The 27,883-nt window shown below is 42.1% G+C and overlaps 2 protein-coding genes and 2 long non-coding RNA genes across 5 annotated transcripts in view; 2 read left to right on the top strand and 2 right to left on the bottom strand.

Annotated features, from left to right (window-relative positions):
• LOC138979827 (NBAS subunit of NRZ tethering complex-like) overlaps window positions 1-27,883 on the bottom strand; it is a 98,034-nt gene that overhangs the window by 64,539 nt on the left and 5,612 nt on the right. The window contains exons 7-15 of the mRNA XM_070352578.1: window positions 9,268-9,359; window positions 8,619-8,769; window positions 7,696-7,836; window positions 7,422-7,493; window positions 6,776-6,904; window positions 2,190-2,253; window positions 1,965-2,014; window positions 1,398-1,541; window positions 772-947 (exon numbers count right to left, since the gene is read on the bottom strand). Coding sequence (XP_070208679.1) covers window positions 772-947; window positions 1,398-1,541; window positions 1,965-2,014; window positions 2,190-2,253; window positions 6,776-6,904; window positions 7,422-7,493; window positions 7,696-7,836; window positions 8,619-8,769; window positions 9,268-9,359 — 1,019 coding nt within the window. The remainder of the gene's footprint in view (window positions 1-771; window positions 948-1,397; window positions 1,542-1,964; window positions 2,015-2,189; window positions 2,254-6,775; window positions 6,905-7,421; window positions 7,494-7,695; window positions 7,837-8,618; window positions 8,770-9,267; window positions 9,360-27,883) is intronic.
• Window positions 9,905-11,994, top strand: LOC138979852 (uncharacterized). Of its 2 annotated transcripts, none has more exons than XR_011460156.1 (3): window positions 9,905-10,242; window positions 10,614-10,766; window positions 11,287-11,994. It is a non-coding gene; the product is annotated as an uncharacterized lncRNA (long non-coding RNA). The 2 variants fall into 2 exon arrangements; XR_011460158.1 differs by having other exon boundaries at window positions 9,905-10,256.
• On the bottom strand, window positions 12,454-14,714 carry LOC138979844 (uncharacterized). The gene is made up of 3 exons (XR_011460151.1): window positions 14,544-14,714; window positions 13,804-14,071; window positions 12,454-13,083 (listed from the first exon to the last, which is right to left on the bottom strand). It is a non-coding gene; the product is annotated as an uncharacterized lncRNA (long non-coding RNA).
• Window positions 14,797-23,570, top strand: LOC138979835 (uncharacterized). Its single transcript, XM_070352589.1, has 5 exons — window positions 14,797-15,067; window positions 16,436-16,756; window positions 18,560-18,665; window positions 20,042-20,239; window positions 20,859-23,570. The coding sequence occupies exons 1-5, from the start codon at window positions 15,007-15,009 to the stop codon at window positions 22,579-22,581; spliced, it is 2,409 nt and encodes an 802-aa protein (XP_070208690.1). The 5' UTR covers window positions 14,797-15,006; the 3' UTR covers window positions 22,582-23,570.

Below are 27,883 nucleotides of genomic sequence, written 5' to 3'. Positions count from 1 at the left end.
AGACACCCTGCTCTGAATCCGCCACCCCATCCGGGAAAAAGTAAGCTGCCCCAGCAGCCGCTTTTTGCATAGCAAGCCTGCAAGCAGTAGGCAGCGCTACCCACTCTCCCTCCTCAACCGAGGAGTCCGAATCCCGACCAGCCGTTGTGTCAAAACACAAAAAGAGGGGAGACGGGGGAGGCAGCGCACTAAAACTCCTGCTGATAACACTGCCAAGAGTGAGAGTGAAAATCGTGATCAGTCTCTGCCTGCCAACCCAAACCGCCCACCTGACGTGAGGGGGGAGAGGGGTTGGTAGTTGGCACAGCGCCCTGCCGAGAAGGAGGGAGAGTGGGGGTACAAGACAAAGCCAAGCCCGGCCAGCCGTACCCCACCCGCTGTGCGAGAGAAGCATCCCAGTGCTGAGAACCAGTCTGCCTGGTTTGAGCCACGCCGCTCCCCGAGTGGGGAGGGGGGTGGTTCGTCACAGCAGTAACCCCTGGAGGGGGGAAAGACTGAATGAGAGACGCCACCGTAAACGGCTGTCCCCCACTCGTCCACCTGCTGACGTCCTGTAGCCCCACCGCTCACCCACCCCGAGGAGGGGGGGTGACGGATGCTGGCTGAGGACAATGACCACTGGCAAGGCGATACTGTAGTCCGAGTCCCCACTCATCCAGTCGAGAGCAAGGGCAGGTAATTTGAGTAGTTTTTCGACATCTAGCATGTGAGATTGAAGTCAATGCATTTATGAGAATTGGGGTAAGAATATGTAATTTAATTCCAGCTTACTTTGGTTTCTTTTTGGGTGGCTGGAATCTCTCACTGTCTGTCAGGTAGTACATGACCTGCTTGGTGGCTCTTGTTGTCATGGCAACCATGGACTTGTCTTCATCATCACTGTCCTCAACATCATCGTCGTCGCCGCCGCCCAGAAGAATTCTCTGCTTGGGGAAACGAAGCTCACACTGCAAAAGATGGTTGTCTCATTAACTAAGGTTCTTGAAGCAACAGGATAATTTTCTTACAATAATACAGAGATGACTTTGAACAGAGATCAAGGTCAAAATCGCTCACACCTGAACTCAAGTACATATAGGTAGTCTCATTAACTAAGGTTCTTGAAGCAACAGGATAATTTTCTTACAATAATACAGAGATGACTTTGAACAGAGATCAAGGTCAAAATCGCTCACACCTGAACTCAAGTACATATAGGTGCTCCATACACGCACACACACACACACACACAATGATACAGAGATGACTTTGAACAGAGATCAAGGTAAAAATCGCGCAAACATGAATTAAAAGTACACATAGGTGCTCCACAAACACACACGCACAAATGAAGTGAGTGTACCAAATGCAGCAACAGTACAAAAGGCACACAAAACCAAGTGAAAACATGTTCTCACCTCCAACCCCAGAAACCCCCCGTCATTGGCCTCAGCTACACGTGGTGATGGTTCAAACCATTCAGGTGATGTTCCCAACAAGTTCTTCAGAGTGTTGATAGACGACACTGTCACAGCTCCAGAACAGCGAGCTAGGATTATCGCCTGCAACACAAAGAGTAGAACTGACTTTCACTGATTGCAACTTCTTCTTCGTCGTTCACTAACTGATTGCAACAATTAGTATGGGTTTCAGCAAAAACGTACACAACCATAAGTTAACAAGAACAAGTTAACAATGAAAATGTACTCAGTAAGTTAACAGACATAGCTGCATTGAAAAAGAAAAAAATGTTTAGCACTTCTCCCCAAACTGCAGTAAGTATTTAAGCTTCGAAACCTCAATGCTGTGACATCTTTTGGTAACCTTGTTTTTGAAGCTTTGTTTGTAAAGTGTGCCTATATCCTCCTGTTTGGTTCTCAAGAATCTACCATCTTATGAATACTTAACTGCAAAGATAAGAGACAATAATATCCACTCAGCCATCATAATGTTGGAAAATAACAACAGACAGTGTTTAGCATTACCTGGCTGGACCAGAAGTTGACATCAATCAGTTTCTTGTGTGGGATAAGATCTGTAACAACATGCAAAATCTGTTAAAAAAATTGTGTATAAACATTACACACACATTCAAAGAACGGAACACAGACAGACAAAATGCAAGCTCATACACAAAATGCAAGCTCATACACACACAGACACACACACACAAACAAAGGCTCTCATAAATGTAATAATCCCTCACACACCTTTCATCTTTTTCCGTTTGGTTGGATTCTCAGCAAGAGCTGCATTGACTTCATCAAAACCAGGCTGAAAACAAAGGAAGGAAAATCTGAAAATCTCACAAATTTCTAGTCTTAATCACATCTTCTTTTCTTCTTTTCGATCACACTTGGAGTCCAGATCTTGAGATATAATTAGTGGTCTTCTGCAGCGCAGCCACTGGCCCGTACAGTTTGTTGTGCAGGGACTCCGGCAATGGCCAGATTTCCTCTCTCAGCACCTGGTGGTTCCTGCAGTCTCGTAGGATGTGGGCCGTGTCCTGCTCTGCTTCTCCACAAGAACACATGGGGGAGGGCACAACATGCAGCTTTCCGTGGAGATGCTGGTTAAGTCTGTTGTGTCCCGTTCTCAGGCAGAAGATGACCACCTGCTGTGGTCTGGATAGCAGGTGGTAGTTGTCCTGTGGCTGGGGCGTCCTGTGCAGAGACTTAATGATGGTCTTCATCTCTGTCAGGCTCACAGGGTTGTTCTCTTGCTCATCTTCTGCACCCAGCTTTGCCATCCTGTCCGCCTCTTTGTTTCCTTGTACACCACAGTGGAAGGGGATCCATTGCAGTACTGTCCTCAGGCTCTTGATGTTGTGTAGAGCGTGTTCCAGCTGAGGCAGTTTGCTACTGGTCATTGCTTGTAGTACTGACAGAGCGTCAGTCAGGAAGACCACCTGGTTGTCATGGTTGACTCTGTCGTTGATGGTGTATGCTGCATGGATCAGTGCTTGTACCTCAGCTCTGTAGTTTGTACAGTGGAGGCCTGTTGGTATAGCCTCTGCTTGCCTCTCTCCACTGGGGTACTGGACATACACCCCCGATCCTCCATTTTTGACGGCCTCTGTGGCTGACCCATCAGTATACACCCGTATCCATGCTTCTTGGGGGTACCTTTCTTCAAGCATGGCAAGAGTCAGGGCTTTTTTCGTGGCATTGCTCTGCTCGTCCTTTGTTGTGAGGTAGGGGACACTGGTCTGTATGTCCAGGTTTCCTTGTCCGTCTTCCCAGGGTGGGGCATCAAGGGAGAAAGATGGTGGCTCCACTAGCTCTGGCATCTCTGTCTGATGTTTCTTCTGCAAAGCCCTTGCCTCAAGAGCAAAGCTTGATCTTTTCAGCCTGCCTAAGGACATCTTCTTGAGTCTGTCACTCATTGGATGGTCATGAGTGCACTGGTACTTGGTGGCTTGTACCATTGTTTTGCAGTCTCGCCTTTTGCTCAGTGGAGGAATGCCAGTCACCTGTTCCATCTTCTGTATGGGTGTTGATTTCATTGCGCCCGTGATGATTCTCAGCGCTTGGTTCTGTACTTTGTCTAGGGCCTGCTGGTGTGTCTTGGCTGCTGTTGCCCAAGAGCTTGATCCGTACTCGAGGTGCGGTCGTACAGTCCCCTGGTAGACTGTTTTCAGGATCTTCTCGTTTGCACCCCAGTGTGATCCTGCCAGCTTCCACATGATGTTTAGTTTTCTCCTGGCCTTTCCCTCTGCATTCATGATGTGTTGTTTCCAGGTCATGCGCTTGTCATAGGTGACCCCCAGGTATGTTTGCTGGTCTTCAAATTTCAGGGGTGTGTCCCCCAAGGTCAGTTTGCCAGGTGTCGCTTTGGCAGAGAGTGTGAAGAGAGTGGCAGTGGTCTTCTCCCTGTTGATGGTCACACACCAGTCTTCCGCCCACGCTGCAACCTTTTCTAGGGCAAGTTGCATCCTGTAGGTTGCTGTGGTTGCATACTCTTCCGAGCAAGGTCATCAGCATACAGTGCCGCTTGGACTCCCTTGGGCAACTCTGGTACCAGGTCGTTAATGAAGAGTATGAATAGCGTGGGGGAGAGTACTCCTCCCTGTGGAACTCCTTGGCGTAGTAGCACCTTTCGACCACAGTGACCGTCCACCAGCACTCTGGCCTTTCGGTTGTGCAGGTACGACTTGGTCCACTGGTACATGTTGCCTATGACGCCGGAACGTAGGAGCTTCACAAGGAGTCCATCTTTCCAGACCTTGTCGAAGGCCTTCTGCAGGTCAATGAATGTGGCCAGGGTGACCTTCTGGGCCTGGTAAGCATCCTCTATGACCTGGCTAAGGTGTGTTGTCTGGTCCTCCGTACTTCTGTGCTGTCGGAAGCCGGCTTGTTCTGGGACGATGATGCTTTCTGATTCCAGGTACAGCTGCAGGCGCTGGTTGACAATCCGCTCCATGGTTTTGCATACGCAGCTTGTCAGGCTGATGGGTCGGTAGCTCAGGGTTTTGGTTTTGTTTTTCCCTTTCTTTAAAACTGGGATCATCCTGGCTTCCTTCCAGCACTGAGGTACCTGTCCCTGTCTCCAGCTGAGGTTGAAGATGCCCAGTAGTTTCTGGAGGGCCGAGTTGCCTATGTGTTGCAACATCTCATTCGTAATGTTGTCTGGACCTGGAGACTTCTTCTTTTTGAGCTTCTTGATGGCATTCTTCAGCTCGGCCATGGTGATGTCTTGTTGCATGGCATCCTGTACGTTTCTTTCTGTTCTTTCTCTAATTTCTGTTCTGACTTCCTTTTGTAGAGGCAGGGGTATGGTGGTGTCGCTTTCTCCCCGATATGCTTGGGCGAAAGCATTGGCAGCGGCTTTTCCAGTGAGTGTTCTTCCTTCCTCCTCCAGGGTGATCTTCTGTCCCTTGTTGCCCTCTTCATTCAGTGCTCTTGTAAGTTTCCAGAGCTTTGTTGTGTCTTTTTCCATATTCAGCCCTGCCGTCTTTTCTCTCCAGCCTCTTCTCTTGCACTCTAGCTTTGTCTTCAGATATTTTGCTTTGCTTTCTTGGAGTTTGATGTTGTTCTCCTGGCTAGGGTTCATCTCTGCCTCTTCTCTCATTCTTGTGAGTGCATCGTGCGTCTTCTGCAGCTCATCGGACCAGTATGGGATGTAGTCCTTCCTCACTCCACGTGGGATGCTGTCCTTGGCTGCCTGGATTATGCTAGCATTGAACTCCTTTATCACGTTGTTGATGTTTCTCCCCTCTGTTTCTATGGCTCTGGTCAGCTCATTTGTTCGTATGTTGAACAGTCCCCACTTTGTCTTTTTGTAGTTCCATCTCGGGTGTTGTGGATGCTCAGATGCTGAGTCTCTACTGATGGTAAGGAGAACTGGGCGATGGTCGCTTCCACCCAGCTGTTCATCCACTTTTCTTGAGATGTTTTTGTGGATGTCATTCGTGCACAATGCCAGGTCTGGTGTTGTTGTTGAGTGCCAGCGGCGCGAGTAGAAGGTAGACGGATCTGTGGGGCCGTTGACAAGGATCAGGTGGTTGTCGTCCTGCCAAGATTTAATGTCTTCTCCTCGCCTGTCTAGTGTTTTATATCCCCAACTCTGGGACTGGCTGTTAAAGTCTCCAGCGATGAGGAAGCCACTGTCAGGGACCTGGATTGTGTCAAGCGACAGCATCTTGTCGTTAGGGCAGTAGTAGTTGACGATGTTCATCTTGCTGTCATTGGTCGTTATCTTGACTTCTATGTACTCTGCTTCTTCCATGTATCTGTTGGTTTCACTGGCATTTATGTTGTTCCTGACCAGAGTCATCACTCCTCCTTTCTTCCTCCCTTGTCGGTCACTCCTGAACACCTGGTACCCTCGGATCTTAAAGGGCTTCCCTTCTTGCAGGTGTGTTTCCTGAATGCAGCAGATGTTGATGCTGTTTTCATAGAGGAAGTGCTCTAATTCTTCCTTCTTATTGGATACCCCCTCTGCATTCCAATGCATGATGTTAATAGTGGGGTTGTCCTTGGCTCTGCTGTTTTTCCGGCCAGTCGCTTTCCTTTCTCGTCCCCTGGCTCCACAAGACGAGATGAAGGGACCTCCAGTAGCTGAGGGTGGACTCCTTTGAGGCGCGGAGCCCGGCGCTGCACCTGCCTGGTGGATCCTCACAGGGCGAGCACCATTACTGTCAATTCTGTCTCCAAGTGTCATAATGGCAGTTGATGCGTAGTGTTGTGGTTTGTTGGAGTGCGCCGTGCGGCCCAACACATACGTCTTCAGCACTCGAGGTTTCTGTCAGGGTTACCTCACCCTTAGCTCATGGCCCAAGGACCTGCCCTGTGAGCACAAGGTTGGTCCATATTAGTCTGGCCTCTACCTTTCGACCTGTCCAGCTTGGGAAGCCCTGCCAGGAGTTTACACTCCCGCTGGCATAGCTCTTAGGGTCACCGAGACACGCAAACCACCACACCATGTTAAGGAATGGACCATGTGGTGGTCTTAATCACATTACAACTGATTTAATGAATCACACATTAATTGATTAATTTGTACAAAATGATTATGCCAAAACGCGGTCAAAATACATCATGAAGGAAACAGTATCAAGGCACCTGAAGCTAAGGTCTTTCCACACAAAAAAAATCACTTCAAACATCTAAAAATCTCACAAATGTCTAGTCTTAATCACATCACAACTGATTCAATAAATCACACATTAATCCATTAATACAATAATTTGTTGAAGAGGAGAATACTAGATCAACATGTGTAATGGCAAACGAGAAAAACTCAAGAAAATGTGTTTCTAATGCACAACATCATCTATTCAATGCTCCAAATGTACCTGTTCTTCCAGAGGGGTGCTGTGTCGAAGTCTTAGCGAAGGTACATCCCACACAGACAGGCGCCCGGAATGATGCAAACCGACCAACGACGTTCCATCAGGCGACAGGCTGAGGCGGAACACACCATCCTAAAAATAACAACACTGATTTGAATGCTGAATGGTGTGTGTTGGGTTTTTTGGTCACAGGGAGAGTGTGAAAGAAAGCAGGATCAACAAAGCACTGTGATGTTATATGTTATATGAAGTCTTATATCGCGCGCGTATCTCCAGACTCGGACTCAAGGCGCAGGGATCTATTTATGCCGTGTGAGATGGATTTTTTTTACACAATACATCACGCATTCACATCGACCAGCAGATCGCAGCCATTTCGGCGCATATCCTACTTTTCACGGCCTATTATTCCAAGTCACACGGGTATTTTGGTGGACATTTTTTTTATCTATGCCTATGTGGTGGTGGTGGGGGGGTTTGGGAGGGGGGGTGTAAATAGGCCTGCATATGGCAACACCTGTTTTCATTGTTAACTAAAGCCAAAAATTCTGTATTCGTATGATATGTACCTGAAGGTACTTCAAGAACACAAGCAGAAAGAACACACATATGCATGCATGCACGCAGGCACACTCACTGTCTGTCTTACCATATCAGGGGGAGCCCATGAAAGCATGGCTGAAGATCTCAACTTGGCCAGCCAGGACCTCCTCTTTGCTGCCTGTGAACAACATAAATCAAAACTATTTCATTTTTAAAAATCATCTACATGATGCTGCATTCATTTCTTTTTCACAATCATTCTTTTTTCTTTTTTGGCAAGACCAAATGCCTTGCACGTGACAAACAGGCATTCTCCAGAGCAAGGAATATCAATGTGCATCATTTAGCCTATCACCGCAACCAGCAGGCAAATAACTCACCATGGCCTTATCATCCACGTCAGTGAGAATTTTGTAGTGAGGGGCGTCTGACAACACCCTCCATGCCGTCACACCATCGCAACGACTGGGAATAGCATCTCCATCACTCTCCGATAGTGCTGCTCCACCCACAAAAAGCACCTGAAATACACACACACAACATTTTTTTATTTGGTATATCTTATTGTCCTTCGGGAATTCCCTCAAGGAAATTCGGGCTGCTATCCCTGGTGTGCAGTGACAGAATCGCATGACCCATTTTTTTCCTCCCTGCATGCATGTATTCATGTTTTCAAAGGCGTGAGACTTTTGCTGTGACCTTGGAATATGCATATGCATGCACAAGGGAGTGGTTGGACACAGAGGAGTCTGCACAAAGTTGACTCTTGGAAAGAAATCCCTTGCCGAACGTGGGGGTCGAACCCATACTGATAGCGACAAGTAGTTTCAAAGCTCCATTGTTATTTTCCCTTCTGACGTATAAAGACATACGATCACCAGTGGATGAGCAGTATGAAAACTTGGCCTATAAGTTCTTCAGAGCCATGTATACCATGGAATTTTGTCCTTGGTTCAGTGTTTTATTTTTCTCTGGCTCCCTCATGTCAGAACGTTTATCAAACTTCCAGATTTTCTACATCAGGCTTAGCTACATGCAATCATGTACCCTTGCAGGTGACTTGTTTCTTTGATTAATATAAGAAAATATAGTGAGGAACAAAACCATTTACTTTAAACATAGGAACCCATGAATAACAACACATACCCATAACCAAACTCTCCCCTCTCTTACCAAAACACTCCCTCTTACTTTTTCTCTCAAGCTCCATCTCTTTTGAAATGAAGGTAACCCTTATACAGTAAACATATTCCTCATAGGTCACTAGGTGACATCTCCATCCTTCCATCATCATTATATTTACCTTGTGTTTGGGGTCATAAGTGGCGGCTGCAATTCCCAAAGGATACTCGTCAGTGAAGAGAAATTGATGCCTGAGCAGGAAGCCATTGTCACGGTCAACAAAGTAACTGTGAAGCACACCACTGTGTTGGATCACTAGCAACTCTGCACTCCTGAAAATGAAATGTTAAAGAGTGAACGCTTCAATTATATTTCACCTTTTTTTCAGAACAGTGGAACCCCCCTTTTAATTAAGACCCCCAATTTAAGACTCCCTCCCTTTCAAGGCCTTGTTTTCTCAGACTTTCTGTTCAAAACCTCTGTAAATTTACCCCCATTTTAAGACTCCCTCCTTTTAAGACCTGATTTACTGATTTTCTGACGTCTTAAAAGGGGGGTTCCACTGTATCAGACGAGAGACCAAAACTTGAGTGCCTTGTGAGCGACAATACTTTAGTATTAGCAATTTGAACTACAGTGGCACAGGAGGAAAAAAAGGGGCACACACCCATAGAGCATGAATGCAACCACTTATCCACAAATACTTAAACAGCGATACACATTCATTGAAACACACAGCAGATACAGAAACACACACAAACACACACAAGTGCATGTGCGTGCACACAAACCATTGCACAGATGTTCAACGAGTTCCAAAAGAGACCAACCATTTCTTTTCAGATGGCTTGATGTCCGTGAAGATCAATGCCGACACACTGTTGCTCAAGTCTTGAACCATTCCTGCTGCCTCGGCCCCTGGCTGACAACAAATTCAAAACAAACCTTTTTATCAAGTGACATCTATCATCACAATCACCTGTGTCTGTTTTTCTATGAGAAAAGCAGACATTATTGCACAACTTGCACCGAAAAATGTTCTGTGCTGGATCTAAATATTATTGATAACTTACTCTCATACACAGGAGCTTGTATCAAATCGCCGGTCGATCATTATTTACAGTCCACTACTACGACATACTACTAGTACTATATACTACAAGGAATATAACGCAGAGTGCTCCGCACTGCCGACTCGCTCCGTTTCAAGCTTTCTACATCACTTTCTGCACCCCCTTCCCGAACGCACGAAACTCACACACAAACAAAAATGATTAAGCTTTCACTTCATGCAACAAACTCGAAATAACCATTCACCAACTTCGAGAAGTTTGTCAAGAACGGGCTCGGTGTCCACACCACTCCATGAGAGGAACCTGGAGCCTCGACAAATCGAAAGTGCAACTCGCGCCGATGTTTTCCGCTTTTCGTACGCTCTCAAGGGTGTACAGCATTCTAGCGGCCTGCAATACACCACTAAACAGTTCCGACGTTTACATGGAACAAAGAAGGAAAATCACGTGACCGCACAGACGCCTCTCATTGGCTGCGTCATTTTTTCGAGGAAACAAATCGTCTGCAACACAGCTTTGCGTATGTTCTGCGACTGACGAGTCAGACACTTGTGTTTATTTTGTTGTTTTGTCGATGTAAATTCAGCGATTATCGATTTTAACAATGGCATGTCACTGCCCGATGATTGATTGTGACAACGGAAGCTACCGTCTTCAAAATGGAAAGCTAAACTTTGCAAGATTCACCAGGTTCCACACGAGTCTGTGCTGTTCATGCCAACCACCGTTCAGGTAAGCGCAACACTGTAAGTTGTAACAGTTCTTGATCAACTTATTTTATTGCCTGACATTCATGAAATTTATTGTTTTTTTCTGCAAATTCCATAGCATGATTACAAAACCGTTTAGCTAGACCTGCATTTATACAGCTTTGAACGTTACAAAAGCTGCACACCCGCACTGCATGAAATACTTGTTTGAATCTGCCGTGCATGAGATCAAAACATGTGGCTCACTTTCTGTGTCAGTGTGTTTCCGTTTCTTGTTTTTGTTTGTTTTACTTCATGTTGTTAGAGCATGGCTGTGATTAAAAAGCAATAAAAATATTGCTTTGTAGAGCCATAAATTGTTAAATCTGATATGCATCTGTCTGTTTTCAACAGCTTGCATCCGCATCCAACACACAAGAAGAACCCAGCACAAGCTTTTTTTTTTCACCTGCAAGGGTTTGTTCTCAACACTTTCTTGATGGCACACCAACTGCAGAGAACTCTTTCCCAACACAAAACTTGGGATACCCTGGATTTCAACACAGAGTAAGTTTTTTTTTAAATAACTTTCTTGTTATATTTTGTGTGTGTACGCAGTAAAGAAGATGGGAAGGTGTTGAATGTATTTGTTCACACATGCTGTTCCTAGTATCACTATGATGTGTCTGTGCCTTACAGCTTGAGTGATTTAATTGACTTTTCGTCTGTTCGTGTGTTTTGAAATCTGAACAAGAATGAATATCAATCAATATCAATATATGAGGCTTATGAATGTGGGAAGCCAAGCTAAGTTTTATGTGGGTGGTTTGTTTCCAGAGTGCGATTTGATCAACATTAGGAGAGCTCTCCATAGAAGCCAAAGGAACAAAAACAAGTGTACCGGGGAATTCACAGGGGGAGTTCTGTATTGCACTGAAAATGACTACAGTGGGTCCAAATGACCACCTTTATAAGTTGAAGTTGGGGGCATTGAACCCAAACGGACAACATATGTGGAGAACCCTGCATGAAGATGTAATACTACCATAAATACTGACAGAATGAACCCTGTTTGGCAATGTTTCAGACAGCAAGAGTGCTGATAGACATACCCCGACCAGAGCACCGGCTAGGCAGAAGAAAATGGGCAATGCGAGATCTGGAATTCCAGTTTGAGACGTGCCAGGCCCAAGGATCATCAAGGGAGAGGAATGGTGCAGTTAGTTGATTGCCAGAAAAGTGTGACTCTGGCCCTGAACAAGACCCATTCGCAACAGAAACATTTCTGGGTGCTCTTGTTTTTGCTTATTTCTTGATAGTTTTTTTTTTGTTTGTATAAGCAGATGCCAACTTAATGCACACCCGTTATGCACAATCTTATTGCAATGATTAAGCTGACTAAGGAGAACAATAGACTGATGTTCAAACTACAGATTGCAAACATGGCTAAGAAAAAGAACGCAGACAGGAAAAATCCATGGTTATTCAGAAATCTGATTTCTCGCAGAACATATCATATTGCACTGGTATAGCCACGACCAGTCTCTTACAATTAATTCATGGTTTTAGTGTCACCCTTTGCAACAAGAAGATGGCAGGAAAAAGTCAAAAATTCTAAAAAGACAAGAATTTTTAGCGATCAACCAATGAGTATTGACCCTAAACGTTATAGTATAGATGAGATGTTGTTTATGCAACAGAGACGAGGATTAGACCTTCAGGATCTAGCCTATCGGTTTCGCTAATATAGGCAGAATAAAGTACATCTACATGTCACCAGAGTGGCCAAGAGCAACCTACTGGTTTGTTTTCATTTGTTTGAATGTTTCTCTCTTCTTCCTGCGCACAGTCTTCTCTCCATAATTTTCATGTCCCCTGTGCATACCATAACATGTTCTGAGGAAAAATGTTTGTTTGGCTCACTTTCTGTGTGTGTCTTTATTGATGTTTGTATGATGCAATGAGTGTGTCAGAACAAAATCTGAGTTCTCGTACTTTGAAAGGGAGAATGAGAGACAAGACAAAGCATTACAGCACAAAGTCAAACATATCAGCACTTGCAAACAAAATGCACACAATACAGTCAGCTCAAAAAACTTTACTTATGTTGATAAACGTTATCACTAGCAGCAGATCAAATCTGATGACTTCATCCACTTGGCAATGAACATATTGGGAAGAAAGATATCTAGTTTTATATATTTATATATATATATATACCAAAAACACAAATGTAGTACAGTAAAAGTCATATATAATGGTGTACACAGGAGCCTTCCTTTTCAGAACTCCAAACAATAATCTGATAAAAAAAAAAATCCACTACAGAAAAAGAGGGAGTCTTAAAATGTAGGAAAATTTACATAGGTTTTGACAAGACAAACATTCATATTTTAGATGCGACCCACCCTACTACCTTTCAGGCTGAAAACTTACAGAAATGAAGCAGCTGTTCAACAATGTTGCTCTGCCCATTACATGTGTAACGAGTAGAGCTTAATGCCTGGATCTGGCAAAGCTTTTACATGAGTTGACAAATTGTTGAAATTATTAGAGTCTCAGGATTGTTTACTTTGTGGAAGGGTTGCTCTCCTTGTTTATCTGTGTGGTTTCATAATTAAGAGGAAAAAGCTGTTTTGTTAATACCGCTTTCCCTACTTCTACTAGTTCCTCCTCCTAAGTGCATCCTGTTGCTGCCTGTATCAAAACGGGCAATTGGATTACTTTGGGAACAGGAGGTTGTGATGGCTGGCTCTGGGTAACAGGTGGTTGTGATGGCTGACTCTTGGAGACAGGTAGAAGTCTCTTTCTGGTTTTGACAAAGATGCAATCAGGGGCTTCCTCCTCCAAAATGACTTGCAGCCTGTTGCATATGGTCAAAACACTGCCAAAAGGGAGAAAAAAAGAAAATAATCAATATGAGAAAGAGAAAGGAGACAACAACTTTTACTAAAGCATCATTTAGGACAATTTACCAAGTTGTACATAACAAATTGCTCACAAATTTGAGTGCAACTTGCATGAAGAGCATTGCAAAATTAAGACAGTTGCAGGGATGGCCAGATCTCAAAATCTTAACTTGCCAGACAGGTGAGTCATTTCAAGAAAGTCCAGTCCACCAAAAAGAATTGCTTGCCGGGTACAAACCACAGTTGCTATATAACTGCATTGTTTATATAACGTTTTGAAACTAGAGTATACAACCAGAAGTGTTGCATTTGACGAGAATTTTCACTAGCCAACCAGGCGAGTTGCCAAGCGGTTTTAACTAGCACAGCGGATTTTTTGTACTCGCCTCTGGCCATTAGTCAGATGATTTGATCATCCCTGAATTTAGAAAGTCTGTTCAGTCATTGCTGATTAACTGTATCACTATCAGTATCACTGCACTTTTCAAAAATTATATGTATATGACAGCGACAGGCATAATTTTAGTGTGTATTAATACTAGTATGCTGGTTTTTCAGATTTTGACACATTCCCTGTTCACTGAAACCAAAATGTTGTTAGGCTGCACTGCCATCTTGCAATTCAACTTGAACCATTCTCTTTTTCAAAAGTAAAGTGCAAATATGACATTTAAAAAAGTAGAGAGGTTTCCTACCTGTAAGCCTTTCCTCCTTAAAACTCGTTGACGAGGCGATGCATGAGGTCGAGCTCACACTCACAGGCAGCCGGCGATGAAGACGCTTGGCCACAGGAATCGCCCATCTTGCTGCCTTTCAATCCAGTTGTGATGATGAATGGATCAGGATAAAGCACCCATTTCACATACAACTTCTGCTTGTACTCCCGAAGAAGCACCCTCTCTGCATTTTCTGCTTCACGGTCGACAGGAATCCCATCTCCCAAGTTCCAAAGCAGGAAAAGCTCTAAAACAAAAAGGCCTTGAGATCAAATCACAGTTTTTCGCACCTGTGGAAGGCATTCTTTTTCCCCCTCATCACCATTTTGTATGTAAACGTACAAAATACTTACTCACTGACTCAGCCTGAGGTAAGCTTAGCAGCTATATACAAACTGGCAGTGGCAACTTAGTATGCATGTTTGTTGTTTCTTATCTTGCCCATGGAAAACTTTTGCATACACTATCGCAACATGTAGCCTATGCATCACGAATCGGAATATAGTTATGCTTCATAGTAAGTTAGATTCCGTGGACAGATCAACGGCACATATTCAAGTTTTTGACTTTAATCAACTGAAAAGTTAAGCGTATCTGAAGAGAGAGCACTTACTAAGTTACTGTTAGTGTTACAACTTACAGGGCGGAAAACCGGTCTTGGGAATGAACAACACATCGCATCATTGCAAAGAGTAAATAACGAAAGAAATAAAACTTACCTAGCTACAAGTTCCTCGTGTGCACCTTCCACACTCGTTTTCCGTACACACGACAAGGTTTTCGATGCTTCAGTGCTCCACAGTCGCACCTTCTGGATGGAAATCTCGCTCAAATCGCACATGTTTCAAGTTGCTGAGAAGCTAGCACGACGCGTTGTTTACTCGAAAAAATGCTACGCATGCGCACTGTCGCAATGGCCGCGGAACTGTTTAGTGGTGTATTAGTCCACTACAACTGACGAGTTACACAGCAGCCCCCAAACACGTGAAATGATACACAAAACATTCTCTTTGAGCTTAACATTGCGAAGATCGAATCCTACCGGCAGTTAACCAGGTTCAAAGGCCACAAAAGGTTACATCCGGAGCGTTCCGCAGTAAAAGTTTTACAGCGCATGCTCAGAAAACCGTCTGCTCCGGCATTGGGCGTTCTTCGACCGCCCTTTCGACTTGTCCACTCTAAATGGAAGAAGCACGTGAATTAGTCGAGCTTGGACACAACGTCATTATTCTTGGACAAGCAGGTATGTACACTTCTTAACTTTACTTTTGTTGATGAATAGGCTTTAAACTTACTTGAAGTTTAGATAAAAAGAGAACTTTGACGGTTTACCAGTTTTCGTAACATGAACTGATGAAGACCTAAAGAAATGTTGGCTGTTGTTGATGTTGTTGAAGAAACAGCAAGCTGTAACTTAAAATGTAGTTCATTCCTGGTTTATTATGCCCCCAGGTAAACTCAAGAACCACAATAGGTTTCCAAAACGTAATGTTTGTCTGCAGTGATCGTTTCACTTTGTAAAACGCGGTCGTTATGATTATGGCTCCTCCCACTGTTAGCCCCGCCTCTCCGTCTCTTTGTTAGCGAGAATCAAGATTCAAGATGGCTAAGAAAAGAATTGGTGAAGGAATCGAGTAGCAGCCCCCTGCTTAGTTGACCTACTTTCATGGACAAGCATACGATTCTGACTGGAGGGTTGTAGTGGTGGTTAGTTCAAGAATCAAGACAAGTCAGCTAGTTTTTGGGTGACATCAGTCACTTGTTTTTGTTTGTGTTTTGTTTGTTTGTTTGTTATTAGATTTAAAGATTATATTGTAGACTGTTGCATGGAAAAATGTGTTTTAATGCGTTTTATTGTTGTTTGCTTGTTTTTATAAACTAGCTGTGCTGGAAGGTGAAAGTTGTAGCTTTTTATGTCAACTAAATTATGTGTGCATTGTATTGAAATTGTAAATGCAAAATTAATTTGCCCAGAGAATTTTTTTTATTTCTGTGGTTGAGTTCAAGTACAAATGATTTATTCTCTAAAACATTCAAAGAGTCATGAATTAACTTCAAGTTTAGACAGACCTCACCAGTCTGTTTCTTAAAGGCGAGTGGGGCGAGGAAGTACCGTTTCTTGGGCACATCTCACCGCGAGTGACGCTAGAATTCTCGCCTCAAACGCTAGGTAGCTTTAGGCTTGCTCGCTTGGCGAGAAAATATGGCGGTCACTCAGCTACCCATCCAATTGGCTGTCCATGGTTTTTTACCGACCAGTGCAGACGACCTTTTCGGAATCAACCAATGGTGTTTAATTCTTGTGTAGCTAGCCACAAAACCGTTTCATAGACAATCTCGCCTCCTAGCTTCGCGAGTGGCTAGCCGAAAGAATATCTCACCTGAAAGAAACACGCGACAGAACTCACACATTCAGAAAAGAGTAAATTCTTTGATTTTAAACATATTTATTATATACATATTTATCACAGGTTTAACAGGTATATCAATTTTGAAAATGTTTTTGATTATTAGTACAGTATTTACAAGTGGTTTTATGAAATTGACCCCCAAAATCATGATCTTATAAAATGTACTTGCGATTCTCTTTAATTATTTGTGTGTTTGACAGGCACTGGGAAAACAACACTCGTTGCAGAATTATGCCACAGTCTTCGGTTATCCGGGCGAAAAGTTGCAGTGACAGCAACAACTGGCATCGCTTGCCAGAGCCTACCAGTGGGAGCCATGACTCTACACCGCTGGTCAGGAATCGCGGATGGCCGACACAGTGTGAGAGAGACAGATTGTCCAGTTATGCTGATCCGCAACATAAGCGACCAGTTAGTCAACGGCAGTCTTGGCCATGTTGTGGACCTCCACCATGACAAAGTGGTTGTCCACTTCGAGAAGACCAACATGACAGTGGAGTTGAGCCGTATTGCTTTCTCAGGTATGCCTGTGTTTTTTTGTTTACCTGAATTTTTACTGAGTTTACATTTTATTTTGTCATCATTTTCATTTACAGTGGGCACCCGCCACCCCAATTTTTTTAGACAATTCAAAATCTGACACAATTTATAGGTCTTAAGAAAAGAGGAAGGGTAAATATACAGAGATTATTAACCCTTAGGCTGGTTGTCGCGACATATGTCGCGCTACTTTACCTATACTGTCACCTGGTTGTCACGACATATGTCGCGCTACTGGCTCAGTCTGTTTGGTCGGTTCCGATTACCTTCCATGGATGCGAAAACCTATATGACCGTTTTTTGTTTTTTTTCTCTCTGTTAATTCACCAGTGGCTATGTAACATGTGTTACAGAATTGCACCAGTGTAAAGGTTAAAGAGAAATCATGGTCTTAAAATGGAGGAATAAGTTTTAGATTGAGGGGTCTAAAATCTACTGTAAAACAACCTGGGTAAAATTTAAAAAAACAACCATCCTCAGTTCATAAAGATGAAACAAACAACAATATGCTTCCCTCAAACAGGCTAAAACGCTGGTCGGGCAAGAAACCACCATTCATCTCACATTGTTTATGTGGATGGAATATTTGATATTGTTAATTATTACACAATGTACTCTGATTTATCTTCAAAATGGAACCTGACTTCTAAAATGTTCAACATTTTCAGAAAAACAGGTATTGGAACAGGAAGGAGTCTTAAAATAGATGTGAATTTTGAGAGGTTATGAAAAAAGAATCTGCAAAATCCGCCTTATAGCTTACTGTACTACGTACAGCACACATACAATCAGCCTTATAGCTTACTGTACTACGTACAGCACACATACAATCAGCCTTATAGCTTACTGTACAACGTACAGCACACATACAAACTTTAAAGGCTTCCTGATGTAAGACTTCATCCTTTTTTAGACTTTACTACACGTTATTTGAATATTTTACCAAAATATGACATTTTACACAGATCGAGACAGTCAGTGTTCTTCCAAGACCGCGCTAGCAGTCGAGGTGAACAGTGACTGTCAAGATCTGAGTAAAATGTCATATTTTGTTCAAAAATACAAATGAAATTTAAGTTGAGGAGTTTAGTGACAGGTCCCAAGACCGATCCCACTTTATTTTGAGTCCACTGGCCTAGTCCACCTTTCTTGTCATGATAGATTCGCTATCAAGGGTCAAGGCCACTTCTCAAAAGGGACGCTACAACACTGACAAGTTTTTTCATCGAAGGGGAGATTCGACGGAATAAGTACTGAATTTGATGTTTTTATGTGGTCAAGTTATACCTCGTAAGGTGCAGGGGTGCACACTGACACAATTTGTTTGGGAAAAACTGTGGTTGATCAGTGTAGTTAGCGCTGAGCATAACTCCAGGTCTTCGTTCCGAAAACAATGGCTAGATCAGCGAAATCTGGGTCATCCTGCAAGTGTGGAAATATCATGGTGTACGGTCATTCGTTTGTGCGAAGACTTAGCGAGTTCGCTGAGTCAGGGATGGTCTTGTGGATAATCACTTCGGATTTCAGCAATGCATGTGCAAGGTGTCCAGGAAGGGGGTCGGAGGCTGGAAGATAACAAATTTTTTTGAGGCTGCCGACCATATTCACAGCCGGTGTGTGTGCAAACTCTTGTTGGCAGCCTATGCCCAGGACGAGGTCAAAGGCATAAGTAAGTAACTTTCTTGTAAGTTACTCACCCGTTTGGTGAGTTAAAATTTCGAGATTTGGCCATCCCTGATATGTATAGATGTATTGATAAGATTGTACTTTCATTTTGTTTGTAGTCCATGATCCTCGACAGAAGAAGGACATCGCTGTGAGGCATCAGTTTCAAGTAGTTCCTAGCTTCGCACTGACCATCCACAAAGCTCAAGGACTGACACTTGAAAGGTAGCTTGCAATAGACAATGTTTGGAAATAACTCTACCAGGATTTGCATGTGTTTGAGACTTGCATCCCGCTTTAGTGATGCCCGGTTCCAGAGAGCCAAACAATACCAATATGTGGTCAACCAGTTAAAACTGAGCACCTATGTTTCACAAACTCCCATGATCTCAACATACACATATGACTAATAGGTTATTTTCTGCAATTGCTTTTTTTTTTAACTGCATGGCCTACAAAAATTGTGTGCTTTCGCTTGCAGGTCAATATATATTTTTTTTAACTAAACAAATCTGGTACGACACAGCAAACCATGTATTATTCTCTTTTTTTTGCCCTCTGCTTCTTTCTCTCTGTAAACTTGTATGGCTAGTTATGTAGAGGTTACATGCCAAGTCTCAGTGATTATTAAAAATAATCGTCGAAGTTAGCGGATCATGAAAAATGCGATGTTTTTCATGACCGCGAACTGAGACCATTATTTTTGATATTTCCTGTTCTTGACTAAAATCAATTACACATTTATGTTGTTATTCTGCTGTGGCGGTAAAGTCAGATAGTGTGTGTTCTGTTCATGTTTTGGTATCGCTCAGGAAATGTTCTTTCCTTGAATGTGACTAGCAGACGAAGTTTTACACCCATGTTCAAATGTTAAAAACTATATGAAGTTCAGTTTTCTGGGGCAAAATAGGGTGTGAAACTGCTGCATGTTCTTTACATTGATTAGATGTTTGCATTTGATTGGGTGTGATCTGTTTATAAAATGAAATATTGTTGAAAACTTACCGTCGGATTGCAGTCTCTTGTCGATGCAGCTAAAATCTGAAAGGGGAACTACTCGTGTTGCTTGACAAAACATGAGAGTTACTTGCCTTGGAATCGTGCTAGCTATAAATGATTGTGCACGGCAGATCTGAATTCAGAAAACAACCAAACTCATGGAATTCATATTGAGATTCATATGTTCAAGCCTGTAGTTGCTGTATGGTTGTATTGTTTGCTCCAGAAATGTATATTTTGTACATTAGAGTGTTCTGAACTTTTGAGTCGCAAAAAGTAGATCCACAATGTGTACATTCTCTACCCATGAGCTATCAAGGATTCCGACCCGTTGTGATTTTGGTTGTTGGGTAAGTTACTGAAAAATAACTAGCCCTACAATTTAAGTTTACAAAGAGAAAGAAGCAGAGGGGGGAATCATTTTCGGCAACTTACCCAGCAACAAAAATGTTATTACCCAACATACATGTTTAGGAGCTAGACTTTGTGGGATCTACTTTTGTGATTGGAGCAAACAATTCAAACATACCGCATTTAAATCGTAAATAAAAATGTTTGATTGTGTGATAAATAGAACTAGAAGGTTGGTTTCTTCATTCAAGGGTGGAGATTGACTGTGAAGAAGTCTTCCAACCTGGCCAAATTGGAGTTGCCTTGGGTCGAGCAAGAAGCATTGAAGGCTTGCGAGTGGTGAACTTTGACACAAGAAAAGTTCTTCCTCAACCTTCTACCGTGCATGACTACTACAAAGTTGGTTCCGCTGAAGTCAACGAAAATTTGACCTGTTGCAGGCACAAAAGGTAAGTTCATTATCTTGTCTCTGTTGCCACTCATAAACATTTTTATCATCAATCATCATGCTACTCTTGTACAAAGGGTTGATAAATTAGTGATGCATACTCCAGGTTGATAAACTACACTCTGAAATTAAAAGTGTAGCGTGAAACTTAGCTTCGTTGGAACTAAACAACAGAGTGTCACAAAATGTCACATAGGATGTGACCTTTTTGTCCCAGGAGTTATATCTCAGTTGAATAATATGTATGTGTTGCTTTCTTGCAAATAAGATTCAGTTATAATGAGCAAAGGACAATCAACAAAATACCAGAAGTCCAAAGGTTTGAGGCAAATAAACTTTTTCTTACTGTTTCTTTTGGACGATCAAAATGGACCACTCTAAATTTACGTCTTCCAATATGCATTACTTATGGCACCACCCAGTATGCTCTCCAGCAAAAGACAGCAAACATTTTTTCTTGCAACCAAATTTGTATTCATAAAGCAATCATAAAACAATGATAATGATCACATAAAACCATATTAATTTTTGCTGTTAATGACAGGTGTGTACTTATATTAAATCGGGGTATTCAAAAAGGCTTGATCAGGTCGAGTATATATTTTTCTCGTGTCTTTCAGGTTCCAAACTACATATGCTGAGGACACAGCCAATGAGCCACGTGAAGAAGACGTTCCACTGGAAGGGATGGATCAGGAACCCCTAGACGACGACCCAGATGTTGATCTGGACTGCACTCCACTGGAGTTCAAGGCAGTTCTTGTGGATCTCACAAATAAACAGGTGACGCCACAACAAAAATCAGTTTCCCAAGCTGCTAAACAGCTGCTTATGACACCTGTACTGGTTGATGAGTTCCTCAGGAAAGTCTATGGCTTCATGCTGCGAAAGATTCTGGCCCTCTCATCCGCAGAGAAAGTTGACAGCAGACTGATAACCATATTTTATTCAGAGTGTCATGCTTTTCTTTCTTCCAGGCAATACTTTGTCCTCTGCCGTTTCTTGTTTGGTTGTGAAGCTGCTGTTACCGATGCGAACTTCTTGGTTGCTCACGCACTGGTGTTGAAAGTCCGACAACTCGTCGTCCACCAAGAAGCCAGAAGAAGACAACCAAACGTTCCTGGCACTGCAGAGAAGTCGAACATCAGACTACAACCAGACCTCTCCGATGCACCAGACTGCAGGGCCAAGGTGCGCCACGTAGCCGGATATTGTATTGCGAAACTGCGCGAAAGGAAGCGGAAAGCTCTCATGAATAATATATTTAAGAAAGGTGAAGCAGCTGAGCAGGCACTTTGTGACGCTGACAACGCACTTGATCTCCTTGGACAAGCAAGTCTTACTGAATCCGAGGCATCAGCTCTGACGTCAGATTCAGATAGTTTGTCCGAAACTGCACGCAAGCAGAATGTGAGGCAGAGCCTGACGCATGTCACCGACACTGTGTATGTGTTTTTTGAGTGTCTTGTTTTAACCATTTTGTCCTTACAAACGGAAGACAATCTTCATGACCATGGGAAGCTCCTCTATCATTTTGTAGTTGACAAAGTGATTGATGATGTACACCTGTTCAGTCTGTGGACACACATTTTTTCTGCCCCACCATCTTCAAGACTTGGAGATAATGAAAACTCCATAGAAGGTGTCTTGAAGAGGGTGGTTGACAGAGTTGAATGTCTCACAGGGCTGTTCAGGGACATTGTACACATTTCTTTAAACATTTTGAATAACCAATTTCGAAAAGATTTCTTACATCAGCTGCAGGTGCAAAAAGAAGCTGCACACAGAATTCAAATAAAAATAAAGAAAATGAAAACAAAGCAAGAAGCGCAACTATCATATTATTACTTTGATGAGGATGCTTCCCATGGGAAGATTGTCTTTCTGCATCGACTGCAGGCAGTGTTGCAGTCAGGGGGCAGCTGCGACCACTTTACCAAGAATCAATTGGTCACAATTTGTGATTTCTACAAAGTTAGATCATCAATGCGAATGAAGAAAGACGATCTCATGCAACAGCTGAAGGACTTTTGCACTCAACCTGTAGCTGAAGGTATGGCATGTGCTGGTCCTTCCATGCCAAGTACATCCGGAACTGAGAGTGAGAGTGCAATCGACATAGGTTCAGGGATTCAAACAGTTATGCCTTCATCAAGTCCCTCAAAGTGTCATCTGTGCAAGGGCCAGTACAAGAAACGACAGCACTGGATCACTTGTGATTCTTGTCGTGCATGGTTTCACAGAAAATGTGCTGGTATGGGGAAAAGCACAGACTGGTCACATTACTGCGAACAAGGGGCAAAATGGTACTGCAAAAACTGTGATACTGCAGGCATCCTGTAGTATGTCAAGCTTGCTCCGTTTCTTTCAGGTGTAGCCCCAATTCAAGAGCTTAGATATATATCTGGACTTGAAACTGTTCTATTTAACTTTGTCTTTCTGTTAAAGTCTATAGTGCAAATGAGTGATACTATAACTGAAGTGCAAAGACACTTTGAAGGTGATGAAGTCATAACTACATGCATAAAATGCATAAAATATTTGCATTGCATGATGATCGAACTGTGCTGCAAAAATATTTTGAATGAAAATTGAAAATATAGATATTGAGAATATCTCTGATGGTTTTAGATGTGAGTGTTCAATACTCTGCATCACAAAAAAGCTTGCTCAGAGTATTTGAAATTGTTTGTACAGTACATATTTGATGTTCCCCTTTGTAGTGTCACTTATTATGAAATGTCATCATTTTACATTATATTTGGTATTGCATGCTATTAACAGAGGGGTGACAAAAGTGATGCATACTCAAGGTTGATAAACTACAAACTGAAAACCCATTTGGAGTCGGGCACAAAATGTTGTCAGAACTTAAGAAAGGAGCGTTACAAAATTTCACTTGGCGACTAACTTTTGTCTCAAGAAAATTAACTTGCTTACAGTGAAGTAAACACCTTTTTGTGCAGGTGAAAAAAAGCTAAATAATCTTAATAATGAACAGCAACAACGTTTGAGAGAAATTAAGAGAATATTTCATAACTTTTGAGTTGCGTGAAAAATTGTACTTAGTCTTAATCAAGTTAATGAGAGCGTCAATTTTCATTGGTCGTGGTAGACTGCCAGGGATGTTGCTACATATTCATCCCTATAGGACAAATTTCCTAGCTCTTCAGCATCAATAGGACATTTGACCGCTTTCAGAAATTTCAATAGGACATCAGAATTGTTTCATTTTCAAGAATGACGCTCGCCGTGTTACCCCCTGTTTTTGACCCTAATGTAGCACAGGATGCCGTTGAATAGCGAAACGTGTTCAGCTTTTGTTGAACTTTGGCAGGTTTTTTTTCTATTTTTCGGTGGCATAACTAAGTGCGCTTCGTCAAAATGTCTCAAAACTGAAGCAAAAGCAGACGCAAGACTAAGTCAGTTGGAGTTGTCTTCCATACTCCTAACTTTAATGTGCTGCAGAAAGGTGTCACCCAAACGCAACATCCGCATTGCACAACTTTAGTGCACCTATACGCGAGAGTGCTTGGTCGCTTTTTCAAAATGTTTATCTTGAAAGGAACATTAACGAGTATCGCGCTGTCCTTAGACACCACCTTAACGTTGGACTTTTCTCGGAAACTATCAAAGCGATCGGGCTCATATTTTGTTTAGTCGTGACCTCCAATGACCTCTACACTTTAACGATGGTTTCGTTGACCTTTGACCTTTTTCAAGGTCACAGGTCAGCGTCAAAGGAAAAATTAGACATTTTATATCTTTGACAAAGTTCATCGGATGTGATTGAAACTTTGTAGGATTATTCTTTACATCAAAGTATTTACATCTGTAGCCTTTTACGAACGTTATCAGAAAAACAAGGGAGATAACTAGCCTTTTCTGTTCGGCAACACACAACTTAACGTTGGGCTTTTCTCGGAAACTATAAAAGTGACCGGGCTCAAATTTTATGTGAACGTGACTCATTGTGTTGTGAATAGCAATTTCTTCCTGTCCATCTGATGCCTCATATAATATTCAGAACTGCGAAAGTGACTCGATCGAGCGTTTGCTCTTCTTGTTTGGTCTGATTTCACAGAATTGTTATGTCAAAATTTCACACATTGCAGTAATTTGAATTTGTCTTCTTCTTCTTCTACGTTCCCGGATTTGAATTTGTCAAAAGAGCTTGTCATTTTAGGGTATTTAGACAACTTTCATACGGATGCTGTTTTTGATTTGTTTATTCTCCTTGCCAAACAAAGTATATTTGGAGCCAAATTAAATAAGACAGTCCCAACACTAAATGTTTTTGTGAAAATTTTTAAACAAAGGTTTCTGATCGAAAAGTATAATGCTAGTATAGATAATTATTATGGTAAATTTGCAAAGGATTGGTGTTTATATAGACACTTTTTGACTCACATGCGAAGCAAAAGTGAGTCTATGTACTCACCCGAGTCGTCCGTCCGTCCGTCCGTCCGTCCGTCCGGACGTCCGTCCGGAAAACTTTAACGTTGGATATTTCTTGGACACTATTCAGTCTATCAGTACCAAATTTGGCAAGATGGTGTATGATGACAAGGCCCCAAAAAACATACATAGCATCTTGACCTTGCTTCAAGGTCAAGGTCGCAGGGGCCATAAATGTTGCCTAAAAAACAGCTATTTTTCATATTTTTCCCATTTTCTCTGAAGTTTTTGAGATTCAATACCTCACCTATATATGATATATAGGGCAAAGTAAGACCCATCTTTTGATACCAGTTTGGTTTACCTTGCTTCAAGGTCAAGGTCACAGGAGCTCTTCAAAGTTGGATTGTATACATATTTTGAAGTGACCTTGACCCTGAACTATGGAAGATAACTGTTTCAAACTTAAAAATTATGTGGGGCACATGTTATGCTTTCATCATGAGACACATTCGGTCACATATGATCAAGGTCAAGGTCACTTTGACCCTTATGAAATGTGACCAAAATAAGGTAGTGAACCACTAAAAGTGACCATATCTCATGGTAGAAAGAGCCAATAAGCACCATTGTACTTCCTATGTCTTGAATTAACAGCTTTGTGTTGCATGACCTTGGATGACCTTGACCTTGGGTCAAGGTCACATGTATTTTGGTAGAAAAAATGTGTAAAGCATGTGAGTCGTATGGGCTTTGCCCTTCTTGTTTCATTGATGCCATAGGATAATTGTATTGATTGATTTCGTATGAACATTTTTGAATGTGATACCCCGTGACCCATTTACTCATAACAGGTTATAGTACTTTTATGCTGATAATTAAACCCCATGTATACTTGGAGGCTAAATTGTGACCACCGTCCCCACCTACCCCCCCTCCCCCCCCCCCCCCAACCTCAGTTACCCCCCCCCCCCCCCCCCAACAACCTCAGTTACCCCCCCCCCCCTTCCATATCCCCTGTCTTTTCAACAACCCACCCTACTGTCTATGTCTGTGTCTTGTCTAGGTATGTACGTGTGTATGCGCTTTGTTGATAAACTCGGTGTATGATATCTGCTATACTATGTTTATGTGTATATAAAGGAAATAAAAAAAAGAGCAGATGGAAAAAAATCTAGTTCTTTAACAAGAACAAACCTTGCAAAAGTCAGACTTTTGAACAATTTATAGATAATAAGTAAGCAAGCATGAAACCAGGCATATTGACTTATAATGCCAAACATTCAGAGTTTCTCTTGTCTTCTCCATGATACATGTCCATGAGTGTTTCAATGTTCAGTGATTTCCGTGGATACATGCACATGTTGTTGTCCACAAAAGGCAACATGGTCCATTCTGGTAGTTGTTGCTGACAAAAACATGTTTTCAACACAGAATACAATGGCAGAATAGCAATATAAACGCTATTGTGTTTCCAACATAACAATAAGGTCTAATATATATTTAGACTCGAACAAGTATAATGTGACTCATCTTTGACTCGTCTAAATATTGGAACCTAGCTATTGTTACGCTGCAAAAACAATAGCTGTTAATGATGATATTGATAAAGACCATTTATTAATCTTGTTTATTTGTTAACAGTAAGAACATTTTCCATTTTTGAGTCACTTGAGAAAAAGTGACTCTATGTAATCGGTCAGTGTTAGTCTGTCCGGCCGGCCGGCCGGCCGTCCGTAGACACCACCTTAACGTTGGACTTTTCTCGGAAACTATCAAAGCGATCGGGCTCATATTTTGTTTAGTCGTGACCTCTAATGACCTCTACACTTTAACGATGGTTTCGTTGACCTTTGACCTTTTTCAAGGTCACAGGTCAGCGTCAAAGGAAAAATTAGACATTTTATATCTTTGACAAAGTTCATCGGATGTGATTGAAACTTTGTAGGATTATTCTTTACATCAAAGTATTTACATCTGTAGCCTTTTACGAACGTTATCAGAAAAACAAGGGAGATAACTAGCCTTTTCTGTTCGGCAACACACAACTTAACGTTGGGCTTTTCTCGGAAACTATAAAAGTGACCGGGCTCAAATTTTATGTGAACGTGACTCATTGTGTTGTGAATAGCAATTTCTTCCTGTCCATCTGATGCCTCATATAATATTCAGAACTGCGAAAGTGACTCGATCGAGCGTTTGCTCTTCTTGTTATGTAACATTTTAATGGACAATAAAGTGTTTTTATTGTTATTATGTTGAAATAACATGAGGTCTCTACAGTGCAGGGACTATGCTGCATTATTTTATGGTCTGTATGGGGGGGGGGGGGGGGGATGGGATAGAACCACTTGTTAATTGTTTCTTGTTCACAAAAGCATTAATCAAAAAATTGCTCCAGGGGTTCTAGAATGTTAGGAAATATGCAAGTAGTAAGTGGTGAAGTTACATTGTGTGAAAGGATTATCTGCCTAGCTTTGATAAGAAATGTTTTATTTTGTTAGTTTGTTATTCAAAATATTCTAAAATTCATTTCCTTTGCTGAAGCAAAAATTAAATTCAGCTACAGAAACAACATTACATGTGTCTTGTCTAAATGAATGGTTGGACGAATTGTGTTTTGTGTTTTAATTGGAACAAATATAATTAACTTTGTGGTAAAGTATTAAAGAAGATTGTAATTCAATCAAGTTTGCGTTTTAATAAAACAGATCCTGTGATTGGTCAGAATGCCACAACTCATTCAAAATTACCGGTCACTATTTGTCGATAGCCACTTGCTAAAAAAGCCATTAGCTACCTGCTGGCGAGGCGCATTGATACAGCCTCAACTATATGAAGGCCAGCGAAATACCGAGACCATAAGGTATGCAAAGTGATGACGTCAAATACGTGCCTTAAGTTGATGCATGAATTCTTCCGGACTACATCAGTCAATTCCAAAGATCGCTTTTGTGATGAAAAGAATTTGTTTTGAGTTAGCTGTCCAGAAACCCGTCGAAAAAGAAGGGAAAATGTATGTGAAAGAAAACAAAAGAGGAGCAGAGTGATAAGATAGGAATACAGATACATATTTCTTGGGACTTGACCCTTGCAGTTGCAGGTAGGTGGACTGAAAGTAGTGTGTGAACAGAACAGAACCAATTCTGTCTGTTTACCATCGCATGAAAGCAGGAAAGAGATCGTCGTCAGATTGAATTACAACATAATCGCTCCGTCGGGCTTCAATTAACTTTGGTCGGGCGTC

Source organism: Littorina saxatilis, linkage group LG1, assembly GCF_037325665.1.
Source record: "Littorina saxatilis isolate snail1 linkage group LG1, US_GU_Lsax_2.0, whole genome shotgun sequence".
NCBI lineage: Eukaryota > Metazoa > Mollusca > Gastropoda > Littorinimorpha > Littorinidae > Littorina > Littorina saxatilis.
The sequence above is the reverse complement of the archived record's forward strand: the minus strand, read 5'-3'. Positions and strand labels throughout refer to the sequence as shown.

What these genes read in the sequence shown, in the direction of transcription:
- LOC138979835 (XM_070352589.1), top strand. Translation starts at nt 15,007, where the DNA reads ATGGAAGAAGCACGTGAATTAGTCGAGCTTGGACACAACGTCATTATT. An exon ending in CATTATTCTTGGACAAGCAG is followed by an intron (nt 15,068 to 16,435) that starts GTATGTACACTT and finishes TGTGTTTGACAG; the next exon opens with GCACTGGGAAAACAACACTC. An exon ending in GAGCCGTATTGCTTTCTCAG is followed by an intron (nt 16,757 to 18,559) that starts GTATGCCTGTGT and finishes TTTTGTTTGTAG; the next exon opens with TCCATGATCCTCGACAGAAG.